General features: G+C 38.4%; 2 protein-coding genes across 8 annotated transcripts; both read left to right on the forward strand.

The window, feature by feature from the left end:
* Nucleotides 1-6: 6 nt before the first annotated feature.
* LOC111337874 (uncharacterized) lies at nucleotides 7-6,563 on the forward strand. Of its 3 annotated transcripts, none has more exons than XM_088749940.1 (8): nucleotides 7-1,467; nucleotides 1,916-2,020; nucleotides 2,725-2,838; nucleotides 3,005-3,115; nucleotides 3,535-3,645; nucleotides 4,208-4,318; nucleotides 5,056-5,207; nucleotides 5,805-6,563. In XM_088749940.1, the coding sequence occupies exons 1-8, from the start codon at nucleotides 1,050-1,052 to the stop codon at nucleotides 5,835-5,837; spliced, it is 1,155 nt and encodes a 384-aa protein (XP_088606066.1). In that variant the 5' UTR covers nucleotides 7-1,049; the 3' UTR covers nucleotides 5,838-6,563. The 3 variants fall into 3 exon arrangements, with proteins under 3 accessions (XP_088606066.1, XP_088606067.1, XP_022799985.2); XM_088749941.1 differs by having other exon boundaries at nucleotides 5,130-5,207; nucleotides 5,805-5,935; XM_022944250.2 differs by having other exon boundaries at nucleotides 500-1,467; nucleotides 5,056-5,163.
* A 185-nt stretch (nucleotides 6,564-6,748) lies between these two features.
* On the forward strand, nucleotides 6,749-23,459 carry LOC111337873 (uncharacterized). Of its 5 annotated transcripts, none has more exons than XM_022944247.2 (21): nucleotides 6,749-8,074; nucleotides 8,591-8,707; nucleotides 9,369-9,479; nucleotides 9,796-9,906; nucleotides 10,210-10,323; nucleotides 10,937-11,050; nucleotides 11,492-11,608; nucleotides 12,286-12,408; nucleotides 12,634-12,753; nucleotides 14,388-14,456; nucleotides 15,399-15,518; nucleotides 16,025-16,141; nucleotides 17,122-17,232; nucleotides 17,840-17,950; nucleotides 18,322-18,447; nucleotides 18,920-19,060; nucleotides 19,386-19,496; nucleotides 19,999-20,097; nucleotides 20,870-20,965; nucleotides 21,517-21,612; nucleotides 21,954-22,107. In XM_022944247.2, exons 1-21 carry the CDS (start codon nucleotides 7,042-7,044, stop codon nucleotides 21,971-21,973), a joined length of 3,177 nt encoding a protein of 1,058 aa, XP_022799982.2. In that variant the 5' UTR covers nucleotides 6,749-7,041; the 3' UTR covers nucleotides 21,974-22,107. The 5 variants fall into 5 exon arrangements, with proteins under 5 accessions (XP_022799982.2, XP_022799983.2, XP_088606015.1 ...); XM_022944248.2 differs by having other exon boundaries at nucleotides 21,926-22,094; XM_022944246.2 differs by having other exon boundaries at nucleotides 6,778-8,074; nucleotides 22,028-23,459.
* Nucleotides 23,460-23,915: the final 456 nt, after the last annotated feature.

The following is a 23,915-nucleotide window of genomic DNA, read 5'->3' on the forward strand; positions in this document are numbered from 1 at the left end:
ATCTACCTCAACAGCCATCAAATATTAACTCATGCACTTAATTTTAGAGCTGAGAAATTACTCATTGTGGTCAATCGCCGTAGCTAGAAGATCAAAAGGCGTGAGATGTATAAAAAGCACTTCTCAGTTCTCCTTAAACACAAGCAAAACAAAACCAGAAACGTTGCAGTGACAAAAATGATCTAACTTTTGCTCGTAAAACTCTTTCTGCTTCTCCAACGTCTCGTTTTATTGTTTTGCCTTATAGCCGTTTCAATTACATCAACTTATCTCGTTTTTAGTTTTAGTTTTAAGACAAATCATGCCCCTGTGTGTTTACGACTGCAATTTAAATTCATTGTCTTAAAAACAACCTAGTCTTTTCCCATGAATCTGTTAATTGACAAGTGCTGAGAGAGTCGGTAGAAAAGTCTCACGATTGACAGCAAAATTTCCACAGAATTTGTCACCCATGATCTCACTCTCGAAGTAGAATAGTTATTATCCACAAAAAATCTTGATGATTAAAAAAAGAAAGCTCTATGCAAGAAGGTCGAATTCGTTGCTCACTTTCATGAGAAAGATCTATTTTTTTAGCCAGCTTTTCCCGCACAGATTTCAGCTAATACATGTACTTTTTTGAACAGTTTCTAAAGTTTTCATGCTGAGATCCGTGACACAACGACGAAAAAGCGAGCCAACCGGTTGCTAATTATTGAAATTACATTTGTCAACTTGAAATTTCTAATATGGAAAAATTAACTAAGCTCTCGGTATTGAAACAGAGATTGAAAAAGATTATTTTGAAAACAAATAAGGTATTCGTAAGGACAGGTTATCCTTTCACGGTTAATTTGACGGTGCGATCGTAAACAAAGAAAATAGGTTGAAGTTGACAAGTGCGAAAACATTGTTGAATATTTAATGACCAGAGCGCCTCGGAACCGGAACAAGTTGTGTTTTTTCGCCTTTGCTGATGGAAGATAAGAAAGAATATAGATAACGAGATTATCTGAAGAGCTTTTGGACGACAGAACTGACACCAAGAAATGTAAAAAAAATTCATCGTCATGCTGTTACGGTGTATTCTGATTACCTTTCTCGATTCTTTGACAATACTTCCTTCGATGACATTTGTTGAGACTGCAATGGTTTTAAAGAAAAGTCCAATCAAGAGAAGTATTGGAAAGAAACAAAAAGTAACACATGTGGATTATGTGTTGTCGCAAAGAAATGAAATTGTAGGTGAGCAGACACGAGTCCCGGGTAGGATACAACTACGCACAAAGCGCCATCAATCGTTTACTTCACCGTACGGTAGCACGAACAAATCTAACTCTCTAAAGAAAAGACTGAAGAAAGATAACGAAGTTCAAAAATCTGTTAGTTTTAACAAGAGGGACTTCTATTTCGCGCCGGCTCCTCCTTACGAACCGATGTCAAGGCCCGTTGACCGAAGGATGTTTCTGGTTCATCGAGGAGAGAGAGGTAACCATTGAATGACCGTTGGCTTGTAGGCATTTATTTCAGCTTCATATATCCTCTGTTGCGGTTTCTCAAACATATTTTAGAAATAGTAAATATCCCTCTAGTAATATAGGCAAGAGCTGCACAAAGTTGCCAAAATTGAAAGTTTGACTTACTCCGCATATTACCACAAAACGTTCTCTGACAAGCAAGGACACTAATCGTTAACAGTCGATTATTTGCTTCGGACTTAAAGGTGTCAAAAGTTGACTAAGAGATTGCCATTTTGTAAGGCTATATCAACACCACTTATAATCTATTTGACGAGTCATATTGTAGTTTGTTGCAAACACTAATTTAACGAAGAGTAACTAGATAGCTAATTACGTCTCTAACCTTTCGATTTCGATACACTTTTTTGTGTAGTCCTGATAGCAGAGTTAAAGGGTTTTTTTTAACATTTGCTCAGGACCATGTTTTTTTCATGCCTGCCACCATGGAGGAATGTGCGTTCCAAGGCGCCATGGTTTTTATTGCGAGTGTCTGCCGGGTTTCATTGGAACAAGATGCGAAGGTTAGGTAATCTAAAATAAAAAAGTATGTAAGGAGTTAAATCTTTTTATTCTCAACGTACAGAACAGTACAATATCTTTATTAAATCGCCGCTATATGACACTTTTCGGGGGACTTCGGTCAGGCTGCATTGAACAGTTAACAATTTTTGAAGGAGATTTTTGCTGATCCCCCAATATCATAATTAGAATCAAGACCACACCATTTCATTGGCTTAGACTAGAAAATTTGTTACAAACGCTATGCTTCTTTGCACCTTGTCAAATTATCATTTCGCAATGCGTTATGATATGCATTTGAATGGCATATTTCTTTAATACTGCTATACTTGGAGTTTGCTGCATTGTTTTTCTCAAGTCGCAGAGAGCGACTTGAAAACCTAATCCCTTGAAGACGAGATCATCAACCTAGTGTGCTCTATTTGGTGCGGGAGTACATGAAAGTTCTGCTTCTTCTGCTAGGAGAGGTGGAGGCATATGAAAAAATCTGAAATATGGGTCCTGGGGTTTGAAATTGACGAGTTGATGACAAAATCACTGTTATAAAGATACATAAGAAAAGCCAAAACCTTGAAGAAAAACACTCCCTTTTACAACTTCAACGTGTCAATTGGGATCTTAAATGAAACCAAAGGCCTAAAACAGTTGTTTTAATTTGGTGCTTGGAAAATGGTGTATTGAAATTGAAATGCTATTGAACGCACAGTTAAAAAAGAGTGCAGACCTTCAACATGTAAAAATGGAGGAACATGTACCGAAATAGCCGTTGGAAGACATCTATGTACGTGCCCTGTGGGGTTTCTTGGAGAAAATTGTGAAGGTAAGTTGCTGACCGTCCAAGCAAGAAAGCATCCTTGTAGATCGTCTCTGTATATATAATTTCTTTTGTCTCTTGGTTAGCTGCCTTAGCACGCGGCGTGTGTGCAGTTATTTGATATATTTCATTTAAAAGACCGTTTTATTTGTCATTACTTTTAACCCTGTAGCACGAAGCTTTTGCCATCCAAGCCCTTGTCGTAATGACGGCACATGTAGCGAGTCCGAAGATTCATATACGTGTGTATGTCCAGAAGGATTTAAAGGGAAAAATTGTGAAAGTGAGTATCATCATTTTGTAAATTACTGCATTTAACGTTTTGTCGACAGTATAGTATATTACTACCTTCGACGTACACAGGTCGTAACAATAAAAAAAGGAATAGTTTTGATACAGCAGTGTTTTAAGCAAGTAAAGGTGGACTGCAATTTAAGCAATTGCAGTGAAGAGGTCAGAAAAAATTAACGCTCCGACGGGATTCGAACCTATACCTCCAAGATTCTAGTTGGGCGCTACTACCAACTGAGTTAGGAAGACACATGTTCAGAGCGATGGAGCACGCTTGTTAGTACATGTAAGTGATTTCAACAGAAACCAAAAGTCAGCAGAAGCTGATGTGCCCTCCTTGAAGTAATTTTTACTTTTTAACGTTATGGAATTTGGGTCTGTGGATGATGTTTAAGCTCAATTTTCCTTTAGTTGACAACAAGTGCCTGCCAAATCCGTGCAAGAATGATGGTGTATGCTTTGAAATGGGTAATAGTTATATCTGCAATTGCCCTCAAGGATTTAAAGGAAAGACCTGTGAAGGTCAGTGGTATTAAAGCCTGATAACAATCTTGTCCATACGATAGTTATCGCTAAAGGATTCATTGAAAAACATTTTAGAGAGAAGACTGGTTCTATAGAAAAAAAACTGAAACCACAGATATATACATCTGCGAATTGTTGCTCATGTGGAGATGAATATTCGGACAGTGGCAGCTGTTTTGCCGAGAGAACAGGATAATTATCTGAAAGCTGGGTAAAGTCAACCTTCTGAATTGAAATTAGTGTAACAAGCCAAATTATCCACCCGTACCAAAACTCGGTTAAAACCCTTCAGGCGTTTTGCCTTACATATATAACTCCCGCTAATAAATTGGGTGGCTTAAACTCACAACTCCCCTATCAGCAATGATATCTGGCTAAAATTACAAGCTAAAAAATAAAACTGATATCGGGAAAACTTATATACAACTTATCAGCTGCTGCTAGACTCATAGAGCTCAAAACTCGATTTTGTCTTGACACCTAATGGTACAGTTTTGTAGAAAACTTTATAGCAGTCTACCTTTGACTACATTTTCTGGCTATTTTTCATTCCTTTTAGTAATCAGCGAGTGTAACTCTGTTTATTGTCTGAATGGAGGAACATGCAGGGATGAGAGCTCGGGCTACAGGTGTGACTGTCGCTTTGGATTTTATGGAAAGCGATGTGAAGGTAACTATCAGCTGAAATCGTTTCCTTAAAGCATATCATTTGGTGGTAAAAATTATCTCCTAAAGTAAACGAGAAAACAAACAGAAGAAGCATCTAAATCTCGAATAAACTCTTTTCGGTCCTCTCTTCACTCGAAAGTCGATGAACGTTTTTCAGTTTACTATAAAGGAAGGAGGACACGGGATAAACTCATGAAGTAATTATATACATGAAATTCACTGTTAAAGGCTCGAGCACGGAATAAGCACGTTAATCTTTTCGAACCCCAAAATGTAAAGAAAGATTGTTCCGGCGAAATAAATGATCTAAGCTGGATCATGTTGCTACAAACGCATGCTCTTTTTATGATGTAGTTGGCTAGGAAATCAAATCGACCTAAATCCAATGATGTTAGTCCACAGGGTAATCTAGTCTAACTATTGCGATAATACTGTCTGAAGCTATCTTCCCTTCTGTGCTTAAAAAGAAATAACAATGGATTAAAAGATAGATAAATCACTTAATGAATGTGTAATTAAATGGCATAACTCAATGGTATAGCATTTGCTTGAAAACTGTTAATGGGACATGAGTCTACTGGAAAATATAGTTTAAACTGCTTAAATTTTTCTATAAATAAGGTTTTTTGTTTGAAATGTTTGGTTTTGTTTTGTTTTTTCATTTTAATAGCTAATATATTTAATCATCTCACTTAAACTTTTCGCTAACCATAACACCGATACCGTATCTTTGTATAGCCTCTGCATGCCACCCTAGTCCTTGTCATAATGATGGTGTTTGTCTAAGATTTGGTAATCAATACTCCTGCCAGTGCAAACAAGGCTTCTCTGGAAAGAGGTGTAAAGGTATGAAGAATTTGCAGTTTTACTTCATTATCTGTGGAATACAGGTATGTTCAGTTGTTCAGCGTTAAATGGACCCTCGATGACAGAAGAAGGATAATTTTCAAAACATTTCTGCATTTAGCTACGATTGTTAACTAATTCATCATTTCTTCATAAAATTCAGTAGTTTCCAAGGGGTAAACATAAGGGAAAGGCATTGAATACTTAAACCGTATGAAAAGATAAAGGTAATCAATTGAGGGTTACATATTTATTTTTCTTTTGTGAGTGCTGAATGCGATGTTACTTACTTTTTCTACTGTGCTTCGTAGAGTACAAATAACGCGTGCGACGAGTACAAATTTGTACTCCAGAAATATCCGCGAAATTCGCCCGCACTGAAGTAAAAATTTGGTGTCTTGGATAATAAATCTCTTAAAAGAAGTTTTGTTGTGTAGTATCGCTGAGTACTTTTACACGTTGTTTGTATTTTGACTCGCCTTACGGGCTCATCAAAATATGGCACAACTCGTAAAAATATTCAGTGCACAACAAAAATTTCTAATAAGATATATATATATATATATATATATATATATATATGTTTCAATGTGCCACAAGTTTTCTGCATGTACTGTACTCCATCTGTTTCTTTTATGCAGTCACAAGACCATGCTCTCTTGGCATCTGCTTAAATGGAGGTACATGCGTAGATGGACCATACACGAATAGTAAATATGGATTTGCATGTGTGTGTCAGCAAGGGTTTGACGGTATCGCGTGTGAAAAACGCCTTCCGGACAGCTTTAGAGAAAGACTTGCCATTTTGTAAATTGGAAATTATCTGCAACGTAGTAAGTCGTCAAATCTCAAATACGTGATTGACATTGTTAATAAAGTAATTTTTACTTTGTGAAAGTAACTCTTGCAACCCTCTGCTTGGCCGGCTGGTAAACAAACCATTTTCACTGACTGTTGGTCGTAATTTCCACATGATTTAACATGAAGATGACATATTCAGAGTGAGGGACGCCCGCTTTAAAAAAAAAAAAACACTCTATTGGTGTCATTGCTTCTTAGAAAGAAGAAAAGAGTACTCAAACGCTTGTAAACAAAATTGTTCGCCAACTGACTGTCGCGAAGGTAAAAAGTAGAAAACAATAGACAGAAATATATTTGAAGAGAAACAGATGTAACAAATCAATTAGATGTTCGCGTTATTTGTATCGAATCAGTGTTTACACGAATTAACAGAATACTAATGAGCGCTGGAAAATGGTTCATTCTAAGGAAGATCTGAATAAAGAAAGGATTTTAGAGATTAAAAGTAAATGAGATTTTAATAAGCTATCAAATATCTAATATTTAAACATGCAATGAAAATCTGTCCAAAATGAAACAAAATATATTTGTTTACTAAACCACTAGACTCCAATCTTTACAAATTTCTTTCTTTCTTTCTTTTTTTGAGATCATGTCCTTTGGCAGAGGTTTAAATCATGTTTCATGGAGAAAATCTGAGTAAAAATACTGGTTGATTTGTCTTGCTAGATACCAATAATCTCAAGGATTAATTTATTGCTGAATTGTTTAATGAACCAAAGAAAGGGGGAGGATGGATGGATTCTAGACTTCATCCACAGGTCACTGGATTATTTAGAATTCAGACATCACTGAAAACCGCCCATCTTTGACACTTGACTTGTGGCGGGTTGTTATATGGTAGTACTTTGTTGGTAATACTTGTGTGATATCATCATATCGATGAAATCACTTCGACCGTGAAAATGGATCGAAATTTTAACAGTGATGCTTGAATTTTAGCGGTTAGAGGCAATTTAAACTAAAACAAATGGCGGGATTTTTGGAAATATTTAGAAAGTGCGTCAGAACTTCGCAATGAAACAAGTTCTATATATTGCGATTCTATGGTTTGTCTTCCTTTCATCTAACTACTCAATTTGTAAACGTCTTCGAAAGAGATCTGTGGGAAAGTCATCTCGTTCCGTGATAGGCTTTCATCCAAAGCGTAGAAAGGATTTAACTTATCCCTATCGAAAAAGCCAGCTTTTAACCGACAAAGTGCTGAAATATGAAAAAGAAAATATTGTGGAAGCTTACGCGCAAGAGTCGGAACGATTCAAACGTGGAAACAATGATAACGCGTCGACTGTGAAAGCTTCCCATGCATCGTTATTACCGCAACCAGCGAAGCCATTGCGCGTGGTTGCAACTTCTGCTGTGATAAAAAACCGACTCAAAAAGGCAAAACCTCTGAAGGCTATTCACATATGGGGTCCAACACCTTTCAAAACAGTGTTGGAAAACCTTCGGAAGTTGAACGGGAATCTTCAAAAGCAAAGAGGAGCTGTTAAAAGATTATTTCTACCAGTTCAGCTTCAACGAAAACAACTGTTGGATGCTTTGAACAGTAGACCGCCCCTTCCAGAGCCAACAGGGCCTTTTATACAGCGACTTCCCCCTTTTAACCCGGAGTTTTCGGATGTGTCTCCTCCGATACATCCCCCTGATGCCATCCATCTTGAAGAAGGACCTCCTCCTGCTTCTCTCGCACCAGGTCCTTTGGGAATTGGTCCTCCACCGTTACCATTTCCACCACAGCCTGTTTCCCATTTACACGAGATGGAACCTGTGCACCTACAAGAGGAAACCCCAGACCACGCGTTCCTACATTCCCCCGACTTTGCACCAGTTCCTGACATAGTTCCCATGCATGAGAGTGGTCCAGTACCTCCTTTCCCCACCACTATCGTTCCACCACCAGACGAGTTCCCTGCTAACTTCGGACCGCCTGATATACCTGCGAATCTTCCACAGAACTTTGAGCCACCACCAGGTTTCTTTGAACCGCAATTTCCCTTTCAGATGGCTGGAGAAATTCGTCAACAGGTGAATCGTCACGTCCATAAAGGTAGGCTTTAAAAGGAAACAAGCTACAGAGAAATGGCTGAGAGATCAAAATTCACAAGTGGGCAATCGTTTGTACATGCCAATCTTTTTTACCCCTTAAGTGCATGAATGTAGTGATTCCCGTCATAGGCTCATTTATCCTGAGAATAATTGTAAATTGGCCTACTGCAGATTAAAAACAAAGTGTTGACGTTTAGAGCATTAGCCTTTCATCTTTTTCTCTGACGAAGGGCTAACCGCTCAAAACGTTAGCTTTAGTACTCTTTACGATGAGCAACTTAAATTATCAGCTTAATTGATGAAACCAAACTATCTATGATACCCCACACCGACGAAGCAAAAAATTTCCTTTAGAAAATTACCTCCTTTGTTATAGAATGTTCTGTATGACTTGATATTTATCCTTCAAAACGTATCTTGAATAGTAGCGTAAACATTGTCGATGAATGCTGATTTCGTCAGTAAGTGTTTCTATACAGCGATAAGTTACATGAGAATCTTCTACAATATATTCCAGGTGTTTCAAAAGCGAAGTGTAGTCCTAATCCGTGCAGGAACGATGGTGTATGTACAGCTTTTGAAAAGCATTATGAGTGCGCGTGCCCGATGGGATTCATGGGAAAGGATTGTGAAGGCAAGTGCAAACTCTTACAATAACGGCGCTTACTACTCATTGCTTGAATAGGTCTGCTTAACAATTATATTCTGAGCTCATTCTTCACCTACAGAAAGCGATAATGAAAAAGGTAAGTGTTTTTGGTTTAAACCTACTTGTAGTCAAAACAGCATCAAGACAGGCTCGTGTTTTTCTTTTCTTTTTCTTCCATTTGCAACATACTCACTTTACTCACTGTCTATCACGGATCAAGGAGTAGGCGGCAATAAGCGTAACTAATCAGATTGTAATAGCGCTAATAGATTTATATTAGATATGGATTAAACTGTTTGTATCTTTGATACAAATAAACACTCGGAGAAATTGAAACTTTGCTGTGGTTGAGTAAATCTATTTAAAGGCGCGAATCACTAAAAGAGATCAAAGTAGTAAAATTATTTATTAACTGTCCTATGAAAGTATAAAATCGAATTACTATCATCAGAAATATTAGCACCTCACGCTATTATGGAAGTCTTTTGCATTTGTTGTCTTCACGGTAGTCGATTCAACAGTAAATAACTGACAAAGTGTCAGTCGAGTTGATTGCGGCTCGCCTGAAGTTACCGACAGTGACCACACCTCAGAATATTATAAGCTTACCACGCGCATTAATCAACATTACAAATGCTTCATTTAGAGGTGAACCACTGCCTCCCAAATCCGTGTAAAAATGGAGGAAACTGTTATGCAACGACAAGCGGCTACCACTGCACATGTGTCAAAGGATTCAAAGGACCGAACTGTGATAGTGAGTAACAGTACAAAAAACTTATAAACCATATCAAAAAGTTGGTGAAGTTGCACATGCACCGATGAGGAAAGAAAGTTGTTGAAGGGCATAATATTGATTTCATATACGCTGAATGCGCCATGCAGTCGATGGAAGCGTCGGTTTGCCACTTCTTCCGTGTCCTTATTATTGCTTGTTTCATTACAAACAGCCATGTCTGTTACCGGGCACATAATTGGTACGACTGAAGTAAATTTTTTTTGGAGGGAGCGGATGGGTTGGGACACTTCACTTACGATAACAGACGGAGTACATTTTCTCCTCATCTCCACAGTCAGTAGTAAGTGCATTCCCAGTCCATGTAAGAATGGTGGCACGTGTGAGGAGAACGGGGGTTCCTACAAGTGTCTTTGCCTCCCTGGATTTGAAGGCAGCAATTGTGAAGGTAAACTACGTTCATGATATAAGCCATCGATAGCGGCGTCACGGGGCAATTTTCAAAGAATAAGGTGAAATCTGATCTTAAGATATTCAGTGACCGGCCAGTAAACAGAAATTTGTCCCATGTTAGCAGATTTTTTATCACCTCACTTATGAGTCATCGTTAACCATTTATCATTCTCAACAGGCCTAAGATGGCCTCGAGAGATCTCTTTGTCCAAACGAAATTAAAAGACTTTGTGTAAATTTTCTGGAACAATTGCCTAAATCAAGATAGTTACGAGATGATTCGTTATGAATTTCGCAGCTGCAGACCATTGTGCCATTGGAAACCCTTGTAAAAATGGCGGAACGTGCTTAAATGGAGAAAAGAGGTTTGAGTGTCACTGCTTGCCAGGCTTTCATGGCTCAGATTGTGGAGGTAGGTGACACCTAGTAGCTTACATTCATCTGGTCTAAGGAGAAATGTCTAGGATTGACTATCAACGGGGTTCACTCTCCGCGTAGTAGGCATGGTATTCTTGTCAGTAAAAGTCTACCCAAGTTCGTATAACCATGTCCAATAGGAGGATATATACAGAGTTAAAACAGTAATTTAGTTCAAACGTGGAGATAACTGGGGCTAGGAACTACACACGCACCAGAGGTCTAGATTAATTGAAAGATTAAAAGGTACAGGGTCTTTCTTTGGGTTTCCACGCTTTAATTATTTGTAATTGTGTTACTTTTCAAAATTAATTTTCAACCGATAACGACGGCTTGTCCATTTTTAATGTACGCTTTATCTTTCAATTAATCTCACAAAACTCTTGAAAGTGCTTAGTCAGCAGTTTTCTCAGACTCGCTTAAGTGCTACTGGAATTACTTCTCATTTGACTGCTGGCTACATAGAATACTTCGTTCATCTAGCTTTTTTGTGAATACAAGTCTGCTGTTCTGTTTTATTTCAATGTAAAAACGTTTGACAAACTGATGGTAGTGTGTGCCGACCATTAATCTTTTTTGTTGTTGTTTGTTTCTTTGATTGTTTTCAGATTTGGACATGTGCTACTCGAATCCATGTCAAAATTCTGGAACTTGCCACAACACAGGTGCTGGGCAGTTCATGTGTTTATGTCCTGCGCTGTTCAGAGGAATCACGTGTGATGGTAAGACGAGGAAGATTCGATCTGTTTCAAATTTTCATTATTTTACAGAAAGAGTTATCTTTTGTTTTTCTTGAAAACTGACGGTCATTTGGAAATCTGGAGGCGTCACTGCAAACTGTCTATTTTTTAGGTATTTTAAGTAGAAAACATTTTACCGTTTATTCCTTCGAACATTTTATTCACTCAGCCGGCTTGGATGGCCTGAAATTCCGCTTAGCATTGGTAACTTTCACGCAAATAGTCCATGTTGAATGCTTAATTTCATCAAAAGAAAAAAATAAGACAAAGATAGATATATGTACGCTGCTATGGACAAGGTGGCAGGCCAACTAATTCATCATTGCAGCAGTAATGGTAGGAGTTGTCAATAGAGTAACTTTACTCTCTACATTAATAGTGTTTGAGGTAAACTACAAACTAGATTGCATTTTTTTGTCACAGAAAAAGTTTCCAAATGTGAATCTCAACCATGTCAGAATGAAGGAACATGTGAAGAGGATGAGGAAGAAGGCTATCACTGTATTTGCTCCAGCATGTATCAGGGAAAGCACTGCGAAGGTATTCTATGAAGGAGTCACTTACGATATGAGTATAGTGAGCGCATCACGTAATAGATTGTAGAAGAATCGTTTTTATGCATCATTGTACTATGGAATCGCGAACCACTTCACAAACGATCTAATGGTGGTTAATTCATTTGCTTATTCATTTATTTTTTGCCATGGTATTTAATGATTTCGCGATCTCGGAGCTGATGAAACGATCCTTTGTTACTAAAATCCTCAGTTGACTTGAGCAAACCACGACAGCGATGGCAACAACATGGCGAAATAAAGGATTAAACACGCAAGAAAATAGCTGGAAACGTGCGTTTTAGGACTGAATATGTTAATTTCCTGGTCGTTCTCTGAAATCACTGCGCACTCTGTGAGCGGGAACTCCTCCGGGAGTATTTAGAACTCAATTTTGCCCACATATGTTATGCAGTAAAGCCGAAATATGGCGGTGTTAGAGACCTCGAATGCTTTTGGCTATTAGCAAAATTATCAGGAAAGTCTCAAATTCAATTTTAACTGACATTTTTCTCGGTGTTACCGTCCTGACTGTTTCAGTACGAAACAGAAAGATTCCAGCTTTCGATGGATCAACGGACGCACCCCAACAGTATTGAGCACTAAGTCATATATCTCTTTGCTGCTAACCAAGTCGAAACTCATGCCAAATTTCAATCATAGTTCCTACAGAATTACAAAGTTCCTGCTTCAGTAATCCTTGTGTGAATGGAGGAAAATGTGTTCCTATGGAAAACACATATAAATGCATTTGTAGAAGTGGATTTACAGGAGACACATGTGAAGGTTTGTTCCGGCTACATAATATATAAAATTTCCCTTCATGAATGATGCAATTTTTTTCTATTTCTCTCTCTCTCTCTCACTCTCTCTCTCTCTCTCTCTCTTTTTTTATTCTCAAACATGACACAACAATAGCTCAGGCGATTGTATGCTAATGTTTGCTAATTATTGTTTCATTGGCATATTTAATATCTAATTAAATTTTGTCTCTTTATTTCAATCCTTTAGGCTCAGTCAAAATGACGGCCGTTCCTATGTTGTGCACCGACTGTCATGCGCACGCCAGATGTCTCGATGGGAAATGTGTTTGCGAGGAGGGATACGACGGAAACGGCAATGTATGTGAAGGTATTTATAAAATTTGTTGTCTGAAGTTTGAAAGTAGTGCAAAAGGATTAAGTTTAGATAATGTATCCCCCCTCCAGTATGGATACTTTTACATAGGCAGCAGCACTTTAAAGATCTTCTAATTCAAGGCAGAGTATCTAGTCTGAAGGGAGTAATACCACCTTTAGCTCGCGCGTCGCTCGAATGTTTTGGTGGGAGCATCAAAACACCGCAATAGTTGTCCAAAGGAACATAAGTAGCGGCATATAATTGCTAATTCGAGATTGTAAGGGAATCTCCGAAAAGGACAATGATCTAAATGATACTCAAGACTCGATGGGGTTTAATGTTATCGCCGGCTCTCTACTACGCTATAATTTAAAGTTCCTCACCTGGACCCAGTTGTTTCGAAGGCCGATTAGGGCTAAACCAGGATTAAATTTTAATCAAGGTTTCCTTACTTCTGTGTTCAAAAGCCATTTTGGGATAATTTTCCCGATTCTCTTTAGAGCATTCAATCATCAAATTGTAGACATTATCAAATGGAATTAAACTGTAGTTTCTTTAAAGATGTCAAATCTGAAATCACATTTTACACTAACCCTGGCTTATCTTTACCCAGCTTTGAACAACCCGGCTCCGATGGGTAAATAGTTTTCCATGGAAATATGAAATAGTGAAGCTGTGTGATAAAATGGCAGGGAATAGGGTGGACGGTTTATACAGTTTGTCAATCTTTGGGTGTATCCAAACACGTAACCCGAAATTCGATAAAGGGGAAGCAAGAGAGCAAAGAGAGTTGAGAACAAAAAAAAAAAAAATTAGAAAAACAAGAAGTAAGTTCAAGGAAGAAGATAGCAAAGAAGTCGGCAAAGAGACCAGCAAACAAACTCCGTTAACATAACGTACAACATAATGGACGTAGTACGCATCGTCTGATTGGTCAATTCAGTTTCCAAGCGGATGCTTTAATTATCAGGTTTAAGAGCCCGCATGCAAATAGTTAAGTCATAAAAGCAATAGAACGCATTTTTTCTGGGCTCTATAACGCGATAAAGCCACTTTGGCTGTTGGGAGAAACTTGGAAGACATATAAATCATTTGCCTTCGGCTTGTGATTTTACAGGCTTTCCACGTGTCCTCCAAACATCCCGCGTGGCTTTATCACAAAATAGAGCCCGGAAAATGTGTTCGCTTGCTTAAATTAAAGAGAGACAGGGGAATAACCACTCTCGAGATGATCTAATAAAGAACTTCTTTAAAATAAATCAGTGAATTTGAATATATGAAAATCATATATGTGCACTGCAGTTTTAAGAAATGAATGAACCCGATCCTCGCAGTGATGAATACTACTTATGTTGTAGTGAAAGTAAGGACTTCAAAAAAATCCAGACCCGTACGAACGTACGGAAAAACATAATGGCCAGCCCCCAGCTGGCTTGTTACCTGTTAGTTGGTAGAGCACTGCACCGGTATCCCAGAGGTCATGGGCTCAAATCCCGTGCGGGCCTGAATTTTTTTTTTTTTTGTCAGGCCTTATTTTCCCTACTACATAAGCAGTGCTCATTACTGCGAAGATCGCTTTCATGCATTTCTATAAAATGATTTTATGGTAAGCGCGCAGCATTGCAACAGAAAGCTGTGTTTTGCAGTGTTAAAAGTGACGGAGATCAGTGGTCACACACCCACCGCGCTACCTTCTGGTATTTACGTGAATACAGGTAAATATGATTGAATAGTACACTAAATGGTTTGAACCGAGTAGAACTAGTCGCTCCTGTGGTGTGATGATTCAGGTGAAAGCAGTCCTGTAAAAGACTGTTGTTAGTGGGAACTACTGACTTTCGCTTCGAAAACCTAAGAGGAACTACCTGACTCTGTTGTTATTCTTCGCTCAGGTTGTACAATGGCAGTCACTGCTACCGAAAACAGTTCTTTTCATACTACGATCATCCACACGATCCGAAAATAACAATCACCCAATTTGTCAACCAACGTTTTTTATGGCAATACATAAGGGGAGATACGGTTAACTTCTTCATAATGACAATCACTATTGCTAAATAACGCAGTTCATTCACGGTTAAAGCATGAACTCTTTGTCTTACAGATCAGAATGGAGTGGGTGGGTGAGAGAGTAAGTGAGTGAGTGAGTATGCGAGTGAGTGAGTGAGTGAGTGAGTGAGTGAGTATGTGAATGAGTGAGTGAGTGATTGAGTGAGTTTTGGGGCTAATCATAAACCTCATAGCTTGTGAAATGCCATACCACGGGACAAAAAATGGAAAATCTAATCAATAGGCTATTGCCGAGCTCCAAGCCTCTCACTTTCAAGTTGGGGCCAAGTGCAATACTCAAGAATTCAAAATCGCTTTAAAATAAAAAGATTCGCACTGGAACTCGAGTTAAAATTATGCCATACTTATCTACCAATACGATCGTTTCCTTAGAGTCCACGGGACAGTTAGTGGCAATTCTATTTTTCTAAATATTATATACCCTATGCAGCGGATTGCGACTATGTTATTTATTTTTAATTTTATTTTGTTATTGATGTTTGCTACTATTGATTTTTTTAGTGACCATACTAGACTACCTACGGCCACAGTGCAGTTTGCGAGATAGAGATAGGTTTTTCAGTTTTTGCCTTCTTTTTTCCTTACAGGCTCGCCCCTGAGTAATGTTTGTCATCCTAATCCTTGTTATAATGGTGGCTCTTGTCGCGAAACAGTAAAAGGATTTACATGTGATTGCACTGAGCATTACAAGGGGCCACTATGTAAACGTGAGGCTTTTTTTAGATGAATATGATTGGTCGTTGATCATTACACATGCATATTGAGTGATTTGATTTGTTACAACTTACAAAATCACCCTCAATCCGAAGAAAACGGGTAAAGGCTGGCGCGGAAAGGGGATGAAAGAAAGTGAAACGAATAAATTGAAGAGGCAAGGGCCTGCTTCATTTAAAAACGCTTTTACTCAGCATTTAATTTACTATTGATTCTTTTGTACGCAGAAGAAGAAGAACTAAGTTCCTGACAAGCCGAGAAAAGGCCTTTAGGAAATATACTAACAAATAAGACGGGAAAAATAAATACAAAAACACTCGGGGTTTAAACAGAACCGTGAAACACAGAATATCCTGGGCGGCGTAACTTACACAAGGCACATAAAATAATGTCAAGTAAATTGATGTTTATATTTACATGAAACATGCACAGCAATAGAGCCTGAACATTTGAGATTTACTTTAAACTATCAACATTGAGCTAATTCTATTCTTTCAAGACGTCAGCCCTTGCCTAGGAAATCCCTGTAAGAATGGTGGGACATGCATTGAGGGGGGAGTTTCAGGCGGCTATATATGCAGGTGCAGAGAGGGGTACAATGGCGAGAACTGTGAAGGTGAGATCGCTTTTTGCGTGGTCTACGAACGAAAACCTACGGTGCCCAGTAAGGGATATTAGATGAAAAACACTTTTTGTAATGAAAAACACTTTTTGTAATGAAAAAAAATTTTTGTAATGAAAAACACTTTTTGTAATGAAAAACACTTTTTGTAATGAAAAACTCTTTTTGTAACAAGCAGTGGTACTTATTTATCTGGCCCTGCCACTTATTTATCTGGCACTGCTACTTATTTCTCTGGCACTGCTACTTATTTATCTAGCACTGCTACTTATTTATCTGGCACTGCTACTTAATAAGTAGCAGTGCCAGATAAATAAGTAGCAGTGCTAGATAAATAAGTAGCACTGCTTGTTACAAAAAGTGCTTTTTATTACAAAAAGTGTTTTTCATCTCGTGTCCCTTACTGGGCACCGTAGAAACCTCAACGACACATTATCTAAGTTTCCATTTGGAACCTAACGCGGCTCACACACATTATGCTTAAGTGGAAGTGTGGCACTGCGAGAAACCGTGACCACGTACAGCCATTCGCAAAATTCTAGTTAAAAATATAAATTCATATTAAATCGGCATCTTCTTCCGCGTTGCTGACTGCGAAAGGTACCTAGTACTCGTTGGCTGTCTGCGAACTTCTAAAGTAGAAATTCAGACTGCCTCAGTTACATTTCAAACTCATGGAGTTAAACTGTGCACTTCACAAGTTTTTTTTTTTGGTTAGCTTCCACATTACAGCTTGATGATTGGACAGTTTTTACTTCTTGGGTATGATTATCCAACTCAACTAGTTAAAAGGTAACTGATTGGCTAATTTGTACTAGTCAGTTCATTCCAATTTTTTCCTTTATATATATATATACATATATATATATATTTTTTTTTGGTGTTCCAAAAAGGTTTTAGCCTGTGTTACTTGTAATTAAAGTTTATTGTAAGGGATAAAACTAATCAAATAATTTGTTTCTCACTAACCTTAGAAGCCAGTGCCTGCGAGCCAAATCCTTGTAAAAATGGGGGTACCTGCCACTTGAAGGCCAAGTCCTATGTTTGTCAGTGTACCGAACGGTTTGAAGGCTTCACTTGTGCAGGTATGTGCATGTTATGGCAAGAATCCTCTCATTTTCTCGAGTATGGTTCCATCTCAGTTTCTATTTACATTATCATTTATCTACGACACTTCATTCTCAGTTTTGTCTTCAGTAATGCATGTTTTATGGTCACATTTGAACAACTGACTCACTTAATTGATAAGAAAGTTATTATGACTTTTGCTTGGCGAAAAATCCTGGAGGGGTATTGGTACCTAAGTTGTAGCCTTGAAGAAACCTAGAGCATTTCAAAGTAATCAAAAATTGATTTAAAAGTTTTGTCTAGCCATTTTTTCTCATGCGTATAGAATTGAACAAACGTTGCTTTTAATTACGTTCATGTTAGAAAATTTGTCCCTTGTATTACAGCTTACTTCTGGCCACGGTTGCATTGTTTGAAGGGTAGATAGCGCGATCCAAGATATAAATTACTGTCCAACTGATAAGTTTTTAACAAAACTTCTTGCGCTGTCTGCCTGACACAGATTTAGCCAGTGGATAGTGTTATCCATCCATTGAACAAGTAGAGCCTGATCGATAATTAATCATGACTTTCCATCAGGGTCAATCGCTACCTTGTAACCGAGCCATAGCTTTTATGTTTCAGAGGATAAATGTGCAAGATGCGATGTCCATGCCCATTGTGAAAATGGGAAGTGTGTTTGTGATGGGAGTTATTACGGGGCAGGGACTCTGGGAGAATGCTTCCGTGTCGGAGGTATGTGGAAGTGTTGATTCCTGGTGCTTTCTCGAGTTATTTATCATAGCAAATAAAAAATGTACGATACATTGCGTATACATGACCTGACAATGTAGCAAATGTTACCAAGTAAATATTTGTGTACAGAGGTTCAGTTATTAAACGAGTACAGAGAAAACTTATAAAGATCTGTTATGTTTGAAGACCCGTAATTGCCAATAGCGGGATCATTCTTTCAAAAAGAGCCCACATTTAGAAAACCCAGAGAAAGAGAGGGAATTGTTAACTTAATAATTGATATTTTCGAACTGAAAAAACTAGATCTAACCACAGCATCGAAGCATAAAAGTTTTCAGTTCTTTTTTTGACGCATTTTGGTTTCGTTTTAGCTTCAAATCCAAGATTCTGTGTTCCAAATCCCTGCCAACATGGTGGATCTTGTTTCGAAGAGGCAAACGGTCACAGATGTGTCTGCACGTCTGACTACGATGGAGAAAACTGTGAGCTATCCTCCGGTGAGAAAGAAACTTCAGCAAAGCGAATGTTTATTCATGAAGCACATATTTCGGAAAAAGAATGACAGCTCAAAGGATAATAGAGTCCTGCGATTTAAAAAAACCCTTACACGACGAAGGATATAATCTGCAAATAACAAAAGAAAACTATCATGAAGCTCCTCCATTTTAATTTTCTTAAAGCATCGAAATTTCTACTGCATCATCATTCCCTTCTTTGCTTTCATTTTTTTGCTCTTTTATGTTACTGTTACTTTCATTTATACATATCTAACCCACAATCCCTACACTGGATAAAAGGCGTAATCAGACTATCACAATTTTATTCAAAAGTGAACATTAGGAATTGCTGGTTTTCTATGAGGACATTCTAAAGTTGGTCTATCTGCAGGTTAGCTGGGAACGCCTTAAAATTAACCCACATGATCGTCTAAACTTATCATTTTCTTCAAGACCAGTGTTTTGTTTACAGGAGCAGCTCCGCCTTCGCACAAAATACCGGACCCCTGCGCAGGCGAGCCTTGTAAAAACGGAGGGAGCTGTGTTCCAAAAGGGAACAAATTTCAATGTTTGTGTTCCACGGGATTTGAAGGGCCAACGTGTGAGGTGGCAGGTTTGTTTATGTGCGTTTTCTTAACACCCTCTCACTATAGATGGCATAGTCTCTTCATTAGCTGCAGTCTCAGAGGGGCGAAGTATATAAAATGAAATTCAAAAGTGTATGTCGCTATATTTAAAGACCATACTTACTTTTTACGAGTCTGGTAGCCCTTCATTTATCGTCATGTTTAAAAGTCAAGTTTATATGTATCCTTGAGTATACATATCTATATTACCGGTATATGTCTTTTCAGACCTCATAATTTCAACATGTGTAAAAATATTTGTAAGTTCCATTGTATGTTTGACTGACTTGCAATAGTAAATCCTCTCCTCAGCAAAGTCATATTGCCATCCCAATCCCTGCTTGCATGGAGGAAAATGCACTGACCGCAAAAGTGGATACACTTGTAAATGCATCGGCTCCTATAGAGGGGTTAATTGTGAAGGTATGCAAGCAATTCGGGAATACTTTTATGACATTTTAAATTCAAGCAGTGGACATTTGAAATCATGTTCTACTGGATTATGTAGTGTATGAATGTTATCACTTATCTTGACAGAGCATGGTGCGGTAATATCGCATAGAGCCTTTAAAAAAAATGCTCCAGATCATATTTCGAAGGGGTGCTGTGATTTATGGGAACTAATATCCTCTCCTTTTTAACCCGTTAGCTTTCTCTTCTACGAATAAGTTATTCGAAACTGAAACAAATAAAATAGTTAAAAGAACCAAAGATGAGAAGAGGCTGATATTGGCTATTAAGGCTGAACAGAGCTCTCTCCCTCCCCTGATCATTTGCCTTGCATCTTTGAACAATGAACCATTTTAACCCAATGTTGACTGCATGTAGATGACATTTTTATCGTCGAGAAAACAGCAACAGAGATATTTTTTTACACAACTTACATCCTACCTAGCTTTCTATCCATTCACCTTTGTCTTAATAGTGGATGACTGTGAACAATGTGATATACACGCCATATGTGTTCAGGGAGCTTGCAAATGCAGAGTAGGGTTCAAAGGTGATGGCTTTGAATGCAAAAAGGGTAAGCATCACTGTACGCTTGTTTCTGAAAGTGTTAAAATAAAAGGAACACGACTTTTGAAACTTGCTTATATTAACGTGTCCAAATATGGAAGACAAAATAGCCTAACGGTCCGTGCGCTGGACGACAAATCGAGAGATCTGGGTTTGAAACCTGGCCTAGTCAATGTTTTGTGTTGTTGGGCAAAACAATTTACTCTCGTAATGCAGTGTTGGAGAATTATCAGGGTGGCCTGATGAAATGGTTAGAAGTAAGCTTGTGACGAACTTGCATCCTAACTAGCTAGGTTGGGGGGGGGGGGGGGGAAGTAGTAAAGCTCCTGGTCGCTCCATGCAATTAAGACCTGGATGAGCGCCAGCGTATTAGGCCCCTTTACTCCAGTATGGACTTGACCTTCAAACCCTTTACGTGTCCAAATATATGCATATATGTAGAACTCAAATACAGAAGCAGACATTAGCTTCCAGAAAATCCCACAAAAAGTTTTATTTTCTTATCGTTAGATAATACTCTCAAATATTTCGTCATAGGATAATTTTCAAATCGCACACGCTTACTTTTTCTCGTACATATACTGAGGTGCAACGTCAGAAAGATTGCTATTTTGGGTGCTATTCTAGCAGTAAACCTCTGGACTAAAAATACAGCTGGCATTTTTCAATTTCATGATGATGATAGCTACATATGTATCTGGAAAGAATAAGCAGAAAGTCAAAACTTTCTAAGTAATGGTAGACTTTACTAACACATTCAATTATCTTTATTAATCTAGTTAAACGTTGCCATCATTGCAGCCCCAATGCAACTTGCATAAACAATGAATGCGTTTGCAAGATTGGATTTATTGGTAACGGCCAGCAGTGCCACGGTAAGTCGACATCTTTCGAACAAGCAAATATAATATCAAGAGTGCCAAAGACTAAAAAAAAAAGTAAATGAATAAAAAGAAAAAAAGAAGTATGAAATGATTATTGAACTTGCTCTTGAGAAAATCTTGAATTTTAGACCAATTTTCAATTAAAGGTCAACTGTAATACGAGGTTGGTTTGGTTTTGCTTTATTTCGCTCAGCGATTGTTCCAGAAAACTCGCGCCACTCTCTTGACTAATCAGACGTAAATCCCAAATTACGTCTTAGCCGCCGCGTTTTACCTTGCTTTAGACGGTTTGCTTGTCTTTACTTCGAGTTATCATCAGCTTTGAAGGGTATTTTCTTTCCTTCAGATTGGCTGTTGAGATTACTTCAATCTTGGTTTTTACACAATCGAAATAAAAACGCTCTAGGTATCATGACGCAGTACAATCTCTCTTCATGTCTTAAGCGTACATTTTAATGATGTTTGTTCAGTCAGGCAGTTGAAGTTTGAAATCGCTACTCTAAGACTGCTTCCTAATCGAGTTTTTCTGAATAACAATTTAGAGGATGACTGCCAAGGCTGCCCACCTCACTCTCAATGTCACCGTGGAATCTGCATTTGCATACCTGGGTTTGTTTTTGACGGCCACCATTGTGTTGGTAAGTAGCGGACATTCAACCGGCCCACAATCTTGAAAAAAAAGTATTGGGACATTTTTACGATACTAGAGAGCACGCCAGCAAAACGCAAACTTTATATCTACGTAATTAATTTTTGAAAATAATGATTTTCAAGAAGTAATATAATTTTACAAGAATATATTCTTAGTCGGCAAAACAGACACGTGTGCATGTTGAATCATCCTTAATTATCATACGAGAAACCTTTCACCTTTTGTTCGATTTATTGCGCGAGAATGGATCAGCTTACTGGATTTTGACATCGAGAACCTTTTTCTTGCCTTTAATATAGATTCTAAGACCTAAACCTCCATTTGCAGCCTCCGTGCATGTACCGTAGATGATTTCACGAAAGGACTTCTGACGTTTTCGTATATTCTTCCTGTTTCCAAAGCCAAATTACAAAAGCCGGAACCAGCGAGCTGTCCTGCAGGATGTGGAAAAGATTTAACGTGTCTGAAAACGTGTCCAAGCAAATGCTGTAGGACCTCTAAAGAGCACCCAGCATGTCCAGATCATTGCAATCTAATTTGTGGACCAGCTTGCCCTGACCATTGCTGCCCTCAAACTCTCAATCCTCTTTTATCGTCTGATCATCTCGTTTGTCCACCTAAATGTCACATAAACTGTCATCAGTCATGTCCTGTTCATTGTTGCAAAGTTGTCTCGCCTAAAACATGTCCAAGTCAATGTCAGACCAGCTGTGCGCCATCATGTCCCAGTAACTGCTGTGCACCACAATATTTACCGACGGTTGCGCCTGCACAACTTGCTTGTCACTCGATTTGCAAAACAACTTGTCTTCCAACTTGTCCGAAGCACTGCTGCGTAATCAAATTATTTCCACTTTCACTTTGCCCCGATCAATGTCAGGACACATGTGATAGATCTTGCCCTTCATTTTGTTGTTCACTGCCACAACCTTCAACACAACAGCCGACTTCAGCTCCTCAAATATGCCCTTCCACTTGCAGTACCAGCTGTTTACCACAGTGTCCAAAATTTTGCTGCAAGATATTGATTTCACCGTTGAATAGCTGTCCGAGTACTTGTATTGATAATTGCCTTCCAAGCTGTCCCAAAAATTGTTGCGAGGCTCCATACCTTCCGATAAAATTGCCATGGTCGTCATCGGATGCGTGCCCATCGCAATGCTCTTATCACTGTGACAGCTCCTGCCCCTTAAAGTGTTGTTTAGGAGCAACAGATCATCCACTTTACCTACCTCAACCATCGTCACAGACTCCAATCGGTAACGGGACAGCTTTTCAAGGGTCTTACCTTTCAATACCCCCTCATATGACGAAACAATGCCCAGCTATTTGTTTGTCATCGTGTGCTCCTACATGCCCCATTTATTGTTGTCAACGTCAAGGCGTATCTCCGTTCTTGGTGAAATCACCCGAAGAAACAGTTCCACCACTTGGGAGATCTCTAAAGAATATTGACGCAGACTACAAAGCAAAAATGGTGCATCATTTATCTGAATTGTTATCTAGTCCTCTTCTGCAGTGTCAGCCCGCTTGTTTCTCAGAATGCTCAGAAGCCTGTCCGAAAACGTGCTGTGACATAAGGAAAAAAAAGAAAATGTACGTTTTTAGACGAAAAAAGAAAGCACATATCAGTAGACCCTCCATAGGGAAAAAAGGGGATAAAAAAAATGGAAATCGTCCGAAAGATAGGAATAAAAAGAAACACAAAACACTATTTTAAAGCTCATGCTAACAATTTTGAGCTTTTATACGCTTAATTAGTTTTGATAAGCGACGTCGTATTGTAGAAAGTTGTAAATGTACGTTTTAAATATATATTCATATTGCTCCTCATTTCCTTAAGTTAATTTACTCTTGAAATGTATTGAACAAATTCTTTGGAACAGCTTTGCCCTTTTTTTTTTACTGTCTCCCTATTTGACTTTCTATTGGCTTAGTGTTTGCTAAAATACTTGAAAACCCAGTACTGTCCCAGTTCTGTCTCAAGTCAGAGACAACTTTGACACTCGAGGAAGAGTGCATTTCGATTGTGTCGAAAATCAAAACCAAAGTAATCCATCAGCTAATCAAGGCAAAGGGAAAATCCAAAAGGAGTCAATAGCTGGGATTACACTGAGCTCCTGCCCAAGGTTTCCCAAAGGATCATTGGCTTCGTTTGGGATCAGATTAGGTTTCCGTTGTGGTAAAATTTTCCGGTTGTACTGAAAATAGTTACCTGGGGTCAACCCTTAATCTAATTTATCATGGATCCCGAACTGCTAAACGTATAGTCTGCCTGCGGTAGCCTTT

Source organism: Stylophora pistillata, chromosome 2 (assembly GCF_964205215.1).
Source record: "Stylophora pistillata chromosome 2, jaStyPist1.2, whole genome shotgun sequence".
Lineage (NCBI taxonomy): Eukaryota > Metazoa > Cnidaria > Anthozoa > Scleractinia > Pocilloporidae > Stylophora > Stylophora pistillata.

Coding starts and splice junctions, on each gene's coding strand:
- LOC111337874 (XM_022944250.2), top strand. CDS start 1,050: ATGCTGTTACGGTGTATTCTGATTACCTTTCTCGATTCTTTGACAATA. Junction 2,021..2,724: donor CATTGGAACAAGATGCGAAG/GTTAGGTAATCT, acceptor TTGAACGCACAG/TTAAAAAAGAGTGCAGACCT. Junction 2,839..3,004: donor TCTTGGAGAAAATTGTGAAG/GTAAGTTGCTGA, acceptor TTAACCCTGTAG/CACGAAGCTTTTGCCATCCA.
- LOC111337873 (XM_022944246.2), top strand. CDS start 7,042: ATGAAACAAGTTCTATATATTGCGATTCTATGGTTTGTCTTCCTTTCA. Junction 8,075..8,590: donor GAATCGTCACGTCCATAAAG/GTAGGCTTTAAA, acceptor AATATATTCCAG/GTGTTTCAAAAGCGAAGTGT. Junction 15,519..16,024: donor CAAGGGGCCACTATGTAAAC/GTGAGGCTTTTT, acceptor TATTCTTTCAAG/ACGTCAGCCCTTGCCTAGGA.